The following is a 15,066-nucleotide window of genomic DNA, read 5'->3' on the forward strand; positions in this document are numbered from 1 at the left end:
TCCTGTTGTTTTTTAGCCACGGCAACCCCAGGAAACAGACCCCCAGATCACAATGGTGATGTATCCAGTGCTCGCCAGGCCTGGAAGCCAAGGGCCCCACAAGGCCCAGGCTGTGTGTCTAGGGCCTGCTCACCTCCTCCTCGGGGCCTGATAGCTGTCCTGTAAAGCAGCGCTCAAGACAGCAAGCATCCCTCCAACTCTGACCTTCTTCAACCCTCACGAGAAACCAGGAGCCAGGCGAGCAGGGCTATGTTGGGATTTTCAAATTTATTCCAACGTGCTGTGTGTGTTTTTTTTTTAAAAAATATCCTCAGGCTGAACACTCAGCCAGAGCTGTAATAAAGGCAATTATTATACTTGTAAAAACCTCTCATTCACAGTACAGATGTAATTTACAACAAAGGTCACACACATCAATACTGAGCATTTTTTTCCTTTTGTACATCAGACTCTGTGCTTTAGACCTGCATGGGTTTTTTTGTTGAGTTTTTTTTTTTTTTTCCTCTTTGCACTGATAGATACCATACCAACATTGCAAGTTGCAGGTGTAGAAACTGGAGTTTAAATAAAATTACAGGCAAAACTACCCCATCCCCATGTTGCTGCTGTACATATCTACAAGACAATTTTTGGAATGTATTGCCATTTAAGAACATAGAAACTCTCTACAGACAATTCACATACAGAATACATACACCTTTTAGAAAAAAAAAAAGGCAAATATTTATCTTACAGAGCACATGTATCTTACATTTGCCTACACATTTCCTTTTTCGGTTTCTTTTCCTCTTCTTCTTCTTCTTCTTTTTAAACGCTAGGTTTAGTAAAGTGATCATAAGTGCCGAAGCGGTTTTCTAATGGAAAGCAGACCGGAGCCACACCACAGAAGCAGAATTTGCGGGACTGGCCTTCGGGAACTTTCTCCCCCTGCTCAGGGCTGCAGATCTGTCTCTGAGGCAGGGCTTTTGCTTTAAGGAGGATTTTTTCCTGGAGAAAGGACTGGAGAGCAGTTCAGCTCAGATATATTGCTGGTTCCTATTCAGAAGGGCAGGGTGGAGAATGGAATGAGGCGCCAGGGATCTGGAAGGTAATTCTTTCAGACTTTTTCCCCCCAGAGGGAGGCAGAGGGACTTCTGGGCCTGGAAGCTGGAGGTGATGGAAAAGGGGGAGTAGCCAGTTTGCTGCTGTCAGCGTCCTGGAGGGGCTCTGGGCGGGGCCAGAATGCAAGCCGTGGGCAGGGGAGCCGGGTGGGGGTGGGGGAGGGTCCTGGGCGTGGTGCCTCGGAGAAGGATACCCAGAATGGCCCTGAGCTTGCTGAGGGTGGGGGGCATCCTGGAGGGTAGGCCTGGGGGCTGAGTGTCTTGGAATTCCTAACAGAGGGTGAGGGCTGGCTGGGAGACCTCGGCAGCTTGGTTCCAGCCACTCGGCCAAGAGCCAAGGACCAGCCGACACGCTTCCACAGAGCACCAACAGGTGTCTGTGGCAGCCAATCAGCACTACTCTTGGTGCTGCCCCTGTTTAACAGGAACAGGCGCATGACACGAAAACTGCAAATGGAGGAGGGGTTGGGAGTGGGACAGGGTACCCTCGGGGAGGGCATGGAGTGAGCATCCTTTTCCAAACTATGGAGGGGTGTGTGTGTGTGCGCTGGGGCCTCTGTGCTTGGAGGAGCACGGGCAGAGGATGGCAGGAGGGGTTAGCCCTTGCCCAGCGACAACTGTCCCAGGCTGGTGGCACTGATTCCATCCCTCTGAGGATCGGTGTGGGGCAACAGCCCTTCAGCCAGATTCTGTTTGTGCATTATGTCCTCGTCATTGAGAAACGGATCTCCGGTGACTCCCGGTCCATGTCCCCTCTGCTTATGCCTGTGGGCCTGAGTGGCTGTGAGGACTTGGCCACATTGACCATGACTGGGTCTCCCAGGGAGGAAATCTCAGTTGGCAGGCTATCCCAGAACAGGGGAATGATGTCCAGGAGAGCAGGGGTGTGTGCCTGGGTGGAGAGGCCTGACTACCCCCAAGGTCAGGGGCTCGGCTAGCAAAAACCCCCATCTGCTACTTTGTAGGTCTGGGCTAGAAGATCTTGCCCAGAAAGGTTTCAAACCTGGGCTGAAGTGATGCCCTTTATCTAGCTCCCAGACCCCAAGGCTAGAAGTGTCCACTGGTAGGGCTGAGAGGTGAGGGTGAGGGAAAATGAGGGAAGCCTGGGCTGTAACCAGGGCTGGGCACCTTCCCATTTCCTGTGAGGCCAAAACAGGGCCAGTAGAGTCAAGACTGGGCTTGCTGGTCTTCTCCCAGGGTGGCAGGAGCCCCGGACTCTGGGGCAGGCAGCTGAGCACGGACAGCTGACCTCATCCCCCGCGCCTCAGAGCCCAGCAGACCCCCAGGGAAGCCCTTCCCCATTGTCCGGTTTGTGTCTTAACGGAACTTGGGGCTGGCCTGTCTACTCAGCAGAGGCCAGGTAGGGAAAGGCCCTGAACTGGCAGAGAAGGGAATTAGAGCCTCAACCTGTATCCTGTCTGTACAACTTCAGTCACTCAGGAGGCCCCAGGCACAGGGTTCGCACAGCCTGACTGAGGCCTGGGGACTGGCCAGGGACTTGGCTGCTCTGTAAGGCAGCTTCAGCACCTAGCCCAAGTGGGCTGGGGCCATCGTCCCTGTGGTTTCTCCCCCTCTGTAGAAAGGAAAGGAAAGAAATTCTGGAAGGTTGTGAGAGAACCCGCCTCTCCCAGGGCAGGGTAAACATGAGTTCTCTATTTCAACTTGGGATTTTCATTTCTGGTCTTATTATTTCTCTTACAAAGCAGGTTTTTGCCCCCAGGAAATACAGGGCAGTTTCTTGAGGGAGGAGACAAGGCTGAGGGAGGAGACGGCTGCCTAGTACTGATTGCTTTGGAGAAGAATTCAGTTGATTTAGGACAATTCTTCTAGGTCAAGAGAATCTGAGGAGGCTGGGAGAGGTACCAAATACCATCCTGTGTGTGTGAGTGTGTGTGTTTGTGTGTGTAATTTTTCAAAGAGATTTAAACCAACAAACAGGCCTGGGCAGTTCCCAGCAGTCATGGTTTTGGGTGCTTCCTGGGGGGTAGTGGAGGCTTGACAGTGTGTGGGGTGCGATGAGGGGAGGAACCCAGTCCTGCTTTTGAAAAGAAATCCAGAAACGGGTCCCTATACACTTACACTTCCAGTTCTGAGCACTAGAAAAGCTCAGCCATGGAAGAAATAGGGCCCTTTGAGCCCTAGGGGCCAAACATGCAAGGAAACCCAAGCCCTGGCCTCGGTAATGCAAGGCAATACACCTTGGGTCTTGACCCCTAGGGTCTGGGCCCTGTCACTTTGGCCTTGTGGGTAGTTTCTAGAACAAGGGAGGCAGTCTGTAGCTGGGGGCCCGAAGCAAGGCCCCATTTGGGTGTTCAGGAACCAGGACATGAATAGTCAGGGTTCTTTTCGCAGCTTAGGGGCTAGGGGGTGGGGATAGAGGGGAAGGTTTGAGGATGGGGGGGCCAGGGGAATTTGTAAGGGTGCCAGGATGGGTACACAGATCAGGACACCTGGGTATCAGGGAGCCCTGGGGGAACCAGCAAGCTCCTACCTTCTGTCTGCTCCTCTCATCTGTGTTGAAATCCTAAGAAAGGTAACATTTTCTTTTCCTCGGGAAAAAGAAAACTGGAGTTTTCTGAGAGGCTGAGTGGGGTCCCCCTGCCTTGGGCCACTGACCTTCTGCTGGCAGTGAGGGTGGCCACTAGCTGGGATGGAATGAAGTGGGAATAAATAGGAACCATGAACATCTGTACATAGGATGCTTACTTTTACATTTAATTATATATTTTTAAAGGTTTTTTTGTTCTTTTTTTTCCTTTCTCCTTCAGTGCATCCCCCTTTCCCTCAGCACGTGGCCACCTCTTGCCAGCCCTGGGGGGAGGGGGGGTGGCTGCAGACCACAGTGGCCCAGGCTGAGGCCACACCTACACCCTTGCTCAAAAAAAGCACAGAATATTCACAGCCTCAAACTCCTCGTGGGTTGTTTGTTTGTTGTGTGTGTGTGTGTGCGCGTGTGTGCGCGTGTGTTTTGTTTGTTTCTTTTCAAGCAACAAAAGGTACAGAAAAAGGCACAGGAAACTGCATACGTGGGAAGATAGAACAGTTGGGTGCTGAGCAGAAGCTGTTTGGACAGACAGACAGATGGGAGAAGGAGCCCGTGAGAGCAAGATGATTCGAGGAAGTTGGCTGGAAATGTCTGTTGCTGAACACCGGAAGCCAGATGCTGAAGCAGTCGGAGAGAGGCTAAGTGCTTGGGGGGCCCCTGTCCTTGGGCTGGTGTGGAAGTGCCTCAGGCCCCCCACTTCCTGAGGGCTCGGGGGAGCCCTGACTGGTCCTGGGTTCCCCAGAGAGGTTCCTCCTCCGGGCTGGGAAGCGAGTGGAGGCCTCTGCCAGGCAGCCCACGGAACTGCTGCGGTCCAGGGGCGAGGCGGTAGAGGCCACGGGGTTGGCCAACGTGCGTGGTGACTCCAAGCGGGGGCTCCAGGACTCTGGCCTGCGGCCTTGGGATAGCCGGGGCGAGGCCTCGGGCGGGGTGTCGGGGCTGTGGGTGGGTACGGGCTCTGCGGGCACCTCAGCCACTCGGGGCTCCCAGTCAGGAGGTCTGCCCAGGCCCCCACTCGTCCTCTCCCTCTCCTTGGGGTAGTCCCTGCCCTCCAGCTCCGATGAGAGTGTGAATTTGGATACCTTAGCCACAGGGGACACGGAGGCTGACGAGCTCTCGGTGGGACTCCAGCGGCCTCGCTCCTGGGCCTCCCGGGCCCCTGTCAGGTCACTGCCACCTCCTGAGAAGCCACTGACCCAGGCGGCGGTGGGCCCCGGCAGCAGGGTGGGGTGGGCCCCCGGCCGGGCCTGCACCATCTGGATCCCGCCGATGGGAATCAGGGGGCACGGGGCACGGGTCAAGTGCTGGGAATGCAGAGGGAGATGGCTGAAGATGTTCTCCTCTGTCCGGGCAGGGGTGTGGCCATGGAAGTCATGGGGGGCTGAGAAGGGTCGGGAAGAGGGAGGATGAGCAGGGCCTGGTGAGCAGGAGGGACTCCGGGATGCGGTCTTCTGCTGGGGTCAGAAAAGAAGACAGGGTAAGGCAAGGGCTCGGTGCTGGCACATGGAGACCCCCGCCGCCTAAAGATGAGGGGCGGGGGGCTCGCCCGAGATGACAGACAAGTCTTGGCTGAGCTAGGGCAGGAGCTGAGCTCCGACCCCCGGCCCATGGTGCCGCCCTGTCCCCAGCCCTGCGGTGATCGTGAGCACGCGGGTCCCCACGGTCTTCATGCCTCAGGCCAGCACACCTGACCCTCTGGCTCCATCCTGCTGCCTCTCCTGTTCCTGGCGTGGTCTTGACCCAACTCTACCCTTGGAAATGAGCTCCCACTCATGAGAACCACTCATGAGGTTCTTTATACTCTCCCACCATCAGCAATAATAATGTGACGCCAAGAGGGAGGATTCCCAGCCCATGCTCCTCCAGGATACTAAGCCTCTGAGCAATGGTGTCAGTGCTGCTGGTAGGGGAGGGTGGCATTGGGTTATGACAATAGGGCTCCAGAAGAGGCACTGGGAGGTAAAGGTAAGCTGACAGGGATGGAGTTGGTGGTGACGGGAGAGTGCTGGGCTGCCGACGTGGGAATGCGGACGGAGCTGACCTGGTGGTGGCCGGCGCTTATTAACTTAGTAATGGTGGAGATGGCGCTGGGGGCGGGGACAGGGAGGGTGCTGATGGACAGTGATGGTTTGGCAAGGATGGCATTGGTTGTGGTGTCCCTGAGGCTGCTGGTGACAGGGCTGTTGGGGAGGTGGGGTTGGGGGACTTGGGGGGAATGGCACAAACCTTTCTGCCTGCATTCAAGACCAGTCCGAGTCCATGCTCTGCTGCTTCCAAGGCTACACTGGCTGGCTCTGGGGGCCCCCGTGGGGTGCCTGTCATAGGAGGCACCCCACAAACTTCTGCTCTGTTAGCAATCACCCAGCTGGCAGGGCTGTGTAGCTGCAGGTCTGATGCCTCAAGGAGGAGTGCACTGTGCCCACCCCCCCGCCATCCCCCTTACCCATCAGGGATGAGCAGCCCAGTCACTGGGGGGCAGAAACTCACCCACGTGGAGGCGTAGGTCTCGGGGCTTCTGCCAAGAAGCTTGTGAGGTAGAGGCACGGGCGGGTAGAGAGCCCGCGGGGCCAGCCCCGAGCCTGGGCCGCGTTCGCCTCCTGAGGGGCTGCCCGGCCCAGCCAAGGCCCACTTCCCTGGCAGTGCCGACCGTGGCGGTGACTCGGCCTGGCCCGGGGACCGTCTCCTGGTGGGTGAGTGTCTGGGGGGGCCCGGGTCCGGGGCCCCCTTGCGTTCGGGGGGCGGATGCGCTCGAGAGGACAGTTCCCTTCCCAGGGGGCGGGGGGTGAGAGGAGGTTGCTCGAGTCTTGGAGACCCACAAGGGAGAGGGCCCGTCTGGGGGCCAGGCGGGCTTGGGGTGGAGGCCTGTGGCTCTCGGGCCGGTGAGTGTCGCTGGGGAGACGAGTCGCTTTTGGTGAGAGAGTGTTTGTGGGTCAGTGGTGGGCGGCTGCCTGCGTCTTTGCTTGGGGACCATGGCCTTCTTGGGGACACAGTCTTGGAGCTCAGGGCTGAGCCTGTGTCCTTCTCCACTGGGCCTGGAGGGGCCGGTCCCAGCCGGGGGAGGCACGGGGTGCTGAGGCAGGACGCGGAGCCACTGCCGGCTGCCAAGAGCTCCGCTTCCGACCCCGAGCTGCCCCGCGTGGCCTGGCTGCCCGAGGTGGCATCGGGGTGCTGAGGGCCCAGACGGGGGGAGGAGTCTGCCGGCAGCGGGGCCAGCGGGCCAGGCGGGGGGGCCTCCGAGGCCGGTCCCGATGGCTCATCCTGGCTCTCCTCTTCGTCCTCATCCTCGTCTTCGTCCAGGTCTGAGTCCGAGTCTGAGTCCTCCAGGTCTGAAAACTGGTGCTCCGCCACGGCCTCTGAGCCCTCTCGCCCTTCTGAGTCCTGGAACGGGTCATCACTGGTTCCTGAGGGGTAGACACAGGAGGCCTCGGGGTCACAGCCAGCCCCACGTGCTGCCGCCCTCTATGCCCCTGTCCTCGTCTGCAAACCGGGCTTGATAGCTGTGGCCATGGTCCAAGCTTGTGGAGAGAATGGGGGCCGCAACACCCATGGGAACACTATGTAAAGAATCCCAGCGAACAACAGTTACCTTGTAACTACCCTGGGCCAGGTTCCTTCTAAGACCTTCACGTGTGTTAATTCATCTAATTCTCAAATGCTCCGAGAGGTCCCACTGGTCTTACCTTCATGTTACAGAGGAGGGAACACCAAGGTAAGATTAAGTAACTTGCTCAAGTAAGAGAGGTCCCAGGGCTGGGACTGAACTGCAGCAAACGAGACAAACCTTTCTGTTGGTTGGTCTCTTCACTAGGATTTCAGGACGGGATCCCCTCTGAGCCTGTGCAGTCACCTTGCTGTACTGTCATCTCCCCTTTTGTCAAATGAATGTGATACTCTCACCTCCTTCACAGGCTTGGCCAAGAGGAATAACCCCACGGGGCAAGAGAAATGGCTCAAATAATTATGGCCACTCAATATGTTCATGAAGAAATCTAGTATTCTGGGACCCAGCAGCCAGGCTGGCTGGTCCAGCAGCACCAGCCATGGTCAATCTAAACACACACCTGCCCCACGGGCCAGGCTGCTGCTGGCTGGCCCAGTAGCATCGGGCAGGTGGCAGGTCCTGGCCTCTGGGAGGGGGAGGGGTGGCTAAGCTGGCCTCAGACTGCACAGCAGGGTCCCCTCCCAGTCGCTCTTGTCCAGAGGACGTGTTGCCTTTGGAGAACTCCGGCTGCTCTCAGTGAGGAGGGAACGGACTTCTGGAATACTTTCAGGTCTGGCTGCTGGTGGGGCAGCCCCAACCAGCCAGGTCACGTCTAACACGACACCAGTCAAGTGTGGGCATCCCTGAGACGGGGACCAGTCAGGACTCTGGGGAGAGCTCTGCTGACATCTGGCCCACCTGTCAGGCTCCTGAGGGTTTGGGTCATGCCAGCCCCTCTCCGGGTTCATCGTCAGCACCCATTCCACCACCAACCAAGAGAGCTGGACATACAAGCAGACTTGACCATGGCCGGGCTTCCAAACTCCACCACACCCCAGCAGCCCTGGGGCTGGAAAGCCTGGTGTTCCTGCTTCTGAACAGCTCAGCATGCAGCGGTAAGAAGCCTGAAGTGGATGCTGGTGGGTCAAAAACCATGGGGTGGAACTGGGGTTGGTAGATGAAGGGCAGGTCAAGGGACCAAGGGCAGGGTCTCCTGACCACCAGGAGCAAAGGGGAAGGCAGGAGGGATGTGGTAGTGGTGGTAGGGGTGGTATGCAAAACACAGAGTTGCAGTGCCCCAGGCCCTGCCTCAGACCTGATTTCAGACCCAGCAGTTCACCTCACCTCACCCCTCATTTACATATGGGGAAATCCAGGCCCAGAGGGGGCAAGGGCTTCCTCCCCAAGATTAGCCAGGGAGCACTGGCTGAGTCAGGACTAAGGTTTACAACCCTTGCATTATTACTCTGCCAGTATAAAATGATATTTATGTGCCGAGAAGCAGGAAATGGTCTGGGTTTGGATCCCAGCTTTACCCTTCCTAGCTGTGTGGTGTGCAATTGACTTTCCCCGTGTTCAGTTTCCTCATCTGTAAAATGGGGGTAAGAGCAGTAAAAGTCACCTGAGGAAGCTGGTAGGAGGATCATGAGGGTCTGACACATAGTAAGTACCCAATACAACTTAGCAAATACCTCAAGTACCCCAAAATGCCAAGCAGATGGTCAGCCTTGCAAGCATCTCACGGTTGATGGTCAGAAGGGTAGTTCTATTTGTGAGGGAGAGTCAAGACCAGTGTCGCCTGATATCCAGCAGGGATATCTTTACGAATGAGGAAGTGGAGGCCCAGAGTGGCCTGCCCTAGGCACCTAGGGCAGGAATGATGGAAGCCAAGGGTCCCCTGTCTAGAACGGGGTTCTCCAGACCCTCTGCATCTGGGCTCCTGCAGGACTGTGTAAGATGCCCTTGCCTGGGGGGGTCCATCCCCAGTGCCCCTCACGGAGCTGCCCGTCCACTGCTGGCATCACCGGCAAGCCTCCATCCACAAAGCCCAGCCCGCTTCAGGCCAGGGGACCACGGAGGAGATGCAGAATGAAACCTGCGAGGGTGCGGAGGGAGTCTGGGTGCTGAGGGAGTCTGGCCACACGGTGGCACTGGTGCCCAACCTCCTCACTGTCAGGGGCGGGGCTTTGTTGGGGGGAACCTGGCCACAGGGGAGCAGTGGTTCCTAGGCTGTGTTCCCAAGCGCCACTTGGCGTCTAGCAGACAGGCTCCTCCCAGAACCTTCCTCATCATCACGGGAAGGGGAGACTCCGTCCTTCCAGTTTCTTAAGCCATAAACCTTGGATTCATTCTTGGCTCCTTTTCTCTCATGCCACCACCATCCCCCATCATGGTAGCCAAAACCTGTCGGCTCCACCTGTGGAATGTTTCCAGAACCCTACCACTTCTCCCCACCTCCACCTAGTCCAGGCCAATGTGTGCTCAGCCTGACAGCTGCCTCCAGCCACTCCCTGTCTTGACTGTCCTCTGCACACAGAGTCACTGAGAGTTGGGGGACATTACTCCACCGCACGGCCCAGCCCATCCCTTGACCTTCATGGCCCTGTTCTCTAAGTTCATCCCCCACCTGCCGCTCGGGTCCTCAGGAGCTCTGTACCTTCTGTCCCCTTTGGGGGAGAGCCCTTCCCCAGACCCCCACCCCCGCCGCACCTCCTGACCACTCCCCTCCTGTTCTCTGCTCACACCTGCCAGAGCGAACCCTTCCCATCTCCCAGCCCCTCATGCGCACCTTTGCTTCCTACTCATGGACCCTGTCCTATTCCGCATTTGTTTGCTGCCCTGCTCCCTTCGAGAATGCAAGCTTTCAGAATAAAACATACAGTTTTATTCACTGTGGGATCTCCAGCAGCTTCAATAGAGCCCGGGATAGAACCGGTGTTCAGTAAGTACTTCTAGAATAAATGTGCTGATTTTATCCTCAAACGAGGTGGGTATGGTTATCCTTTTTTGCCTCATTGGGAAACTGAGATTGGGAGAGGGGCAGGGGCCAGCCCTGGGTCCCGCAGTGGACCCTCGGTGTGTGCCTGTCACAACCTCTTGACTCTCCCCCAGGTCCAGCCCAGCAGGCACTGGGCTGCTGTACAGCCAGCATTTCTGTGTGACCTTGAGTAGCTGCCTCTACCTATCTGAGCTTTAATTTCCTCAACTGAAAACGGGGTCACACAAGTCCCTACCACACGCTATGAGGACTCAGTGAGACAACAGGTGCACGGTGCCCCCCTCATTTCCATTTTGGTGGAAACAGCCCCAAGTTGACCGTGTTTAGTGCAGTAAAGGTGATGTCGTATGCCTAAAAGGAAACGTGCTTTACCTCTTCTGAAAGACTGTAAATGGATCTTGAAATTGGAAAAACAAAGACACGCGCGCGCGCGCGCACACACACACACACACACACACCCTCTCTGTCACACTCTAAATCCCGATACTGATTTTAGGGAATCTGGTCAAAGGGTTGCTGCATACAGGGGAATGCCCCTGGCCTCCCTGACTCCCTTTGCCGGGGTGGGGACGGGGAGACACTGCTGTCCACCTGCCAAAGTCCTCCTGGCCTCCTCCCTGGATGCCGTGGCTGCCCAGGGCCTTTGACCCCCACGCCCTCCTCTGTTGTTTTTTTTTTTTTTTTCCCCAGAAGTAGGTGCCTCTTGCTGATGGAGGACTTTGGCCAGGGTGCGGGTCTGGGGCTGTGGGATTTGATGGGGAGGTGACAAGGGGCTGTCAGGTCTAGCTTTGGCTCTCTCACTCCATAGCTTCCCAAGTTCTAAAAGACCCAGGTGTCAGGCTCAGGCCCAGAGTGTGGAAGGTGGGGGGCAGATGTGGAGCGTAGGTACCCCCACCCCCTGCATCACCGTGAGGATTTATGAGATAATCCCCAGCAAGGGTTTACAACCCGCCGGACACATAGTAGGTGCTCAGTCAATGTTGACTGCAATTACTCATGTGCTAGTGTTTACACCACACGTTGGCTGAGCACCTGCGAGGCGTCAGGCACGCCGCCTCCTTGCTAGACCACGATGCACGTTCAGTGTGCCACAGTACGTGGACTCCAAGTGTATGGAGAGAAGGGGGCGGTCCCTCTGAATTTGACCTTTATCTCCCAGTAGATGGGAACCCTGGCTGTCGGGGAGGGCCCAAAAGTGGGAGAGGAGACAGCAGGGAGAGAACAGAAGGAAGGGGAGGGCAAGGGGGACAGGGGAGGAGCAGGCAGAGGAAGGAGGGGAGACGGTGAGGAGGGCAGAGGGGAGAGGAGGGAGTTGGCAGTCCGGTACCTTCTTCGGCTTCCAGCTCCTCAAGCACCCCTGTCTCTTGGCACTTTTTGCTGTGGGCCTTCGACTTCATGTGCTTAGTCAGATTCCCTGGAAAGAAATGAGAATGGACTCAGGCTCTTGGCCGCAGGGCAGGGGGTCAGCGAAGGCCGGGGGCTCGCTGATGCAGTGCCCGGCTGGGAAGGCTGTGGCTTCGAAGACCCGCCAGGGCCCCGCCGGCTGCAGGGGCTGGGCAGGGGAGCTGGGACATCCCTGCGCCTGGGTGCTCAGGCTGGGATGTGTCCCACAGCCCTAGTTCAGGACCGTGCTCAGGAGCTGGGGGAGGGAGGGAGGGGGGCGGGCTGGGAGACGGAAGTGGGCGTAATGAGAAAGTGAGATGCTTGTTAACAAACACACAGAAATTAAAAAGACAACTCATGTGGAATAGGTTTTTCCTGCTTTGGGTTTAACTCTGGGCCCAGGAGCTAGTTACCCTTATGGAGCAGGATTTCTGGCCTTCTCAGATGCTGGGATGCCGGGAGGGGCCCTGTGAACCGATGTGCTGGGTGGGTACTAAGGATGCCCTTCTGACTGAGGCCATGAGTGGGGCAGCCCACAGGGTTTGGGAAAAGAACCAGGACAAAGTTACTGTTAGAAATGGAGAAAGAGCAGAAGGTATAAGGAAGTCTGCTGGACAGGGACCTTGAGCCACAAAGCCTTCCTCAGAGAAGTCATGGCCCGGGCCTCTCTTTCTCCCAGGTCACTGCGCCATGCAAAGGCAGGGAGGGCTGGGCAAAGCTTCTGCCCACTCCATCCCTGCCTCTGCCCTAAGCGGTCCATCCAGTCCCACAGCTGTGGGCAGGAGCAGCAGTTCTGTGGGATCGGGGGAAAAGGTAGTGATACCTCTGTTCTCCCCCAGGTGTGCACAGCACATCATAGACCATAAACCTCTGTGGGCAGGAGCACTGGGGAAGGAGAGGCAGAGCACCCCAGTCTGCCCCAGAAGGATGCAGGCCAGAAGCCTCAGGATGCTCCTCTGAGCTCAGCAGCCACCTCTAAATGGTGATGGTCTCACCGTAGCTGGCAGATTGCTACATTTCCCCGTGATTGTTCATATAACAATCGTCAGTGCCCCGAGTCAGGTGCTCTGTCTCCCTGAGCTTATTAATTGCCAAGTGTAAATAGATGGTTGGAAGAGAACAGAATGGACACTTGAACAGATGCAGAGAGACCGGTGGGTGTATGGATGGATGGACAGATGGACGGGTTAGTAGGTAAGATGAAAAATGGGGTGAAGGAAGAAGGGGAAGAATGTGGACAGACGGACAGGACACTGGATGATTAGATGAGCAGGTGGAGAGACAGATGGGGAATAGATAGTTAGATAAAAAAATAAATGGAAGGGTAATTGGAAAATGGGCTAATAAACAGGTAGGAGGATGGAGAACTGGAGAGGAGAGAGAGGCAGGGGTGAACGGGAGAGTGGCTGGATGGTTTGCAAGGGTGAGGGGTTATGTGCAGGAGGGGCAGACAGGAGGGAAAAAGACTGGGCAGGTGGATGGAGGGATGGACTGGTGGAAGGACAGATGTGAGAACGGGAGGAACAGACAGAATGAGAGAATAAATGGAAAGCTATATGGTCAAGAAGAGAAACTAGGAGATGACAGAAATGGATAGACAGGAGGACAGACGGATGGGTGGGTGGGTAGGCGAAATAGAACAGAGTCTGTGGGTGAGCCAAACGGTGCTTCTTAATCATTCCGAGAATTTTAAGGAATCTGTAAGGTTTTGCTGAGAAGGCCATGGGAACCTCAACCCGGGATTCCCTAGGGTACGCAGGTCAAGGGCAGTGGGATGGAAGGGGACTTCTTTCCTCTTTCTTCCCTTACTCCTAGTCTGTGACTGCACCTTTCCCACTCAGTCTCCTCCTATAACCAGACAGAAACCTGGATCTTTTACTCCTGGCCAAAGGGAAAGCAGAGTCATAACTTCAAGAGGCATATTGGAGCCAGAGGGTCCCCAGAGGTCCGTATCTAACACTGGGGGCCTCTGCCCTCCCTGTCATGAGTGAGTGAGCCCTGAGTAGGATGTCGAGGGCTAGCGAAGGCAGCAGGGGTCTTCCAGGGGCCCGAGATATCCGTGGTCTCCTGAGGTTCTGGGACTGGCCCACTGTCCCGGGACCACAGAGGACTGTGCACACTGCCATCCTGGCTAGGACACTATTCATCATGCATGTTTCATCGGGAAGGTTTAGGTCTCTTTTCAACCAAGGTAGGTTCTGAGCACACAACAGGTGCACAGTCACCACAGGGGGCAATGCTCTCCTCACCACAGAAGCGAAGGGTTGGAAGGAACCTCCCAGACCTTGTAACCAAGTGCCACCCGGCCCCGGGCAGGGGAGGATTCCTTCTTGTTTCTGCTCTAACTTGGGGCCGTGACGCTGTTGGACAGGATTACTGACTATCTCAGCAGCTGGGACGTCACCGGAGGGCTCCCACGGACCAGCACTGTGACCCCCCAGCAGGTGGGTTAGTACAGCTAACCCCGTCTAGAAGCAGGTTCCGGGGCTCCAGGGGTCTCGCTTGCCGCACGCTGGCAGAATCAACCCAGGCTGGCCCAGAAGCTTGCCAGCCTCGGGTCTGAGTTTGGGCCCCGGCGCTGGCTAGCTGTGTGCTCTCGGGCAGGCTTCTTAACCTTCTGAGCTCCCCATTGCGGCAACTCTGAAGTCACACCTACCTCTCGGGGGTGCTGGGAGGAGCTGACGCTCACCTTGTGGGACCCCCTTCCCTCCCGAGCCAGGAACCCACCTCCGCCCGCGTGACCACCCTCCAGACTGGGTGCCAGGGATTCTGCCACAGGCCATGTTGGTCATGGGGGACAGAAGGCGAATGGCTCTGGTCTGGGCTCTGGTCTGGGCTCGGGGGCTCCCAGGAGAAGGTGCTGGTGGCCCCTGGAGGCTGCAGGGAGGAGTCGGGGAGTCTGAGGGGATTCTGCCGGGACAGGCCGTGCAGTGTGGGTAACAGGAGATGAGACTGAGCAGCCCTGAGTGTCACCCGGTGCCCTCCCTGACCTCCCCTCCCTGGGGCTCTTCTGTGAATGCAGGGAGGTGTACCCCATGGCAGCAGGCATTGTTTCTCGGCTCAGACACCCCTTCTCTGTCAAGGGGCAGAGCCTCAGCTTGCCAGGCCGAGTCCACAGCTTCTCACGGTCGTCCCAGCCCCCACCCAAAGACCCCCCAGTCCTGGAATGAAGGAGGAAAGGCAAGCGGATGGAAAATGATGCATGTCTGGAAGAGGTGGGACCCCTGCCAAGGGCACCGGCCAACGGCTCTGCCTCCTTCAGCTTTGACCCCTTGCCCTCCTTTGGCCCGCGGGCCTGACAGACGGACGCCTGCCCACAGCTGTCATCGCTGTCCCCTGCGGCGACCGGCGCAAGGGCCTGTACGTGGCACAGCCACCCCGCCGGCATCTGGGAACCATCTGAAAAGAGGAAAGGGGACGCCCACACCTCCACAGGGACATCGTGGCAGCCTTTCCCACACGACCCCCTGAGACGCCTCTGCTCCCGCCCAGGAGTCCAAGCTGCCGCCGCAATGTATGACACGGAGACAGAGACACAGACAGGCAGACAGAGACAGACAGG

The 15,066-nt window shown here is 57.1% G+C and overlaps 1 protein-coding gene across 2 annotated transcripts in view; it reads right to left on the reverse strand.

Annotated features, from left to right (window-relative positions):
* Positions 1 to 248: 248 nt before the first annotated feature.
* HIVEP3 (HIVEP zinc finger 3) overlaps positions 249 to 15,066 on the reverse strand; it is a 91,918-nt gene continuing 77,100 nt past the window's right edge. The window contains exons 5-7 of one of the 2 annotated variants that reach the window (XM_044237970.1): positions 11,449 to 11,535; positions 6,130 to 7,043; positions 249 to 5,096 (exon numbers count right to left, since the gene is read on the reverse strand). In XM_044237970.1, coding sequence (XP_044093905.1) covers positions 4,284 to 5,096; positions 6,130 to 7,043; positions 11,449 to 11,535 — 1,814 coding nt within the window. In that variant the 3' untranslated portion in view covers positions 249 to 4,283. The remainder of the gene's footprint in view (positions 5,097 to 6,129; positions 7,044 to 11,448; positions 11,536 to 15,066) is intronic. The other variant, XM_044237972.1, reaches the window with a different exon arrangement.

This window comes from Neovison vison, chromosome 2 (genome assembly GCF_020171115.1).
Source record: "Neovison vison isolate M4711 chromosome 2, ASM_NN_V1, whole genome shotgun sequence".
NCBI classification, from domain to species: domain Eukaryota; kingdom Metazoa; phylum Chordata; class Mammalia; order Carnivora; family Mustelidae; genus Neogale; species Neogale vison.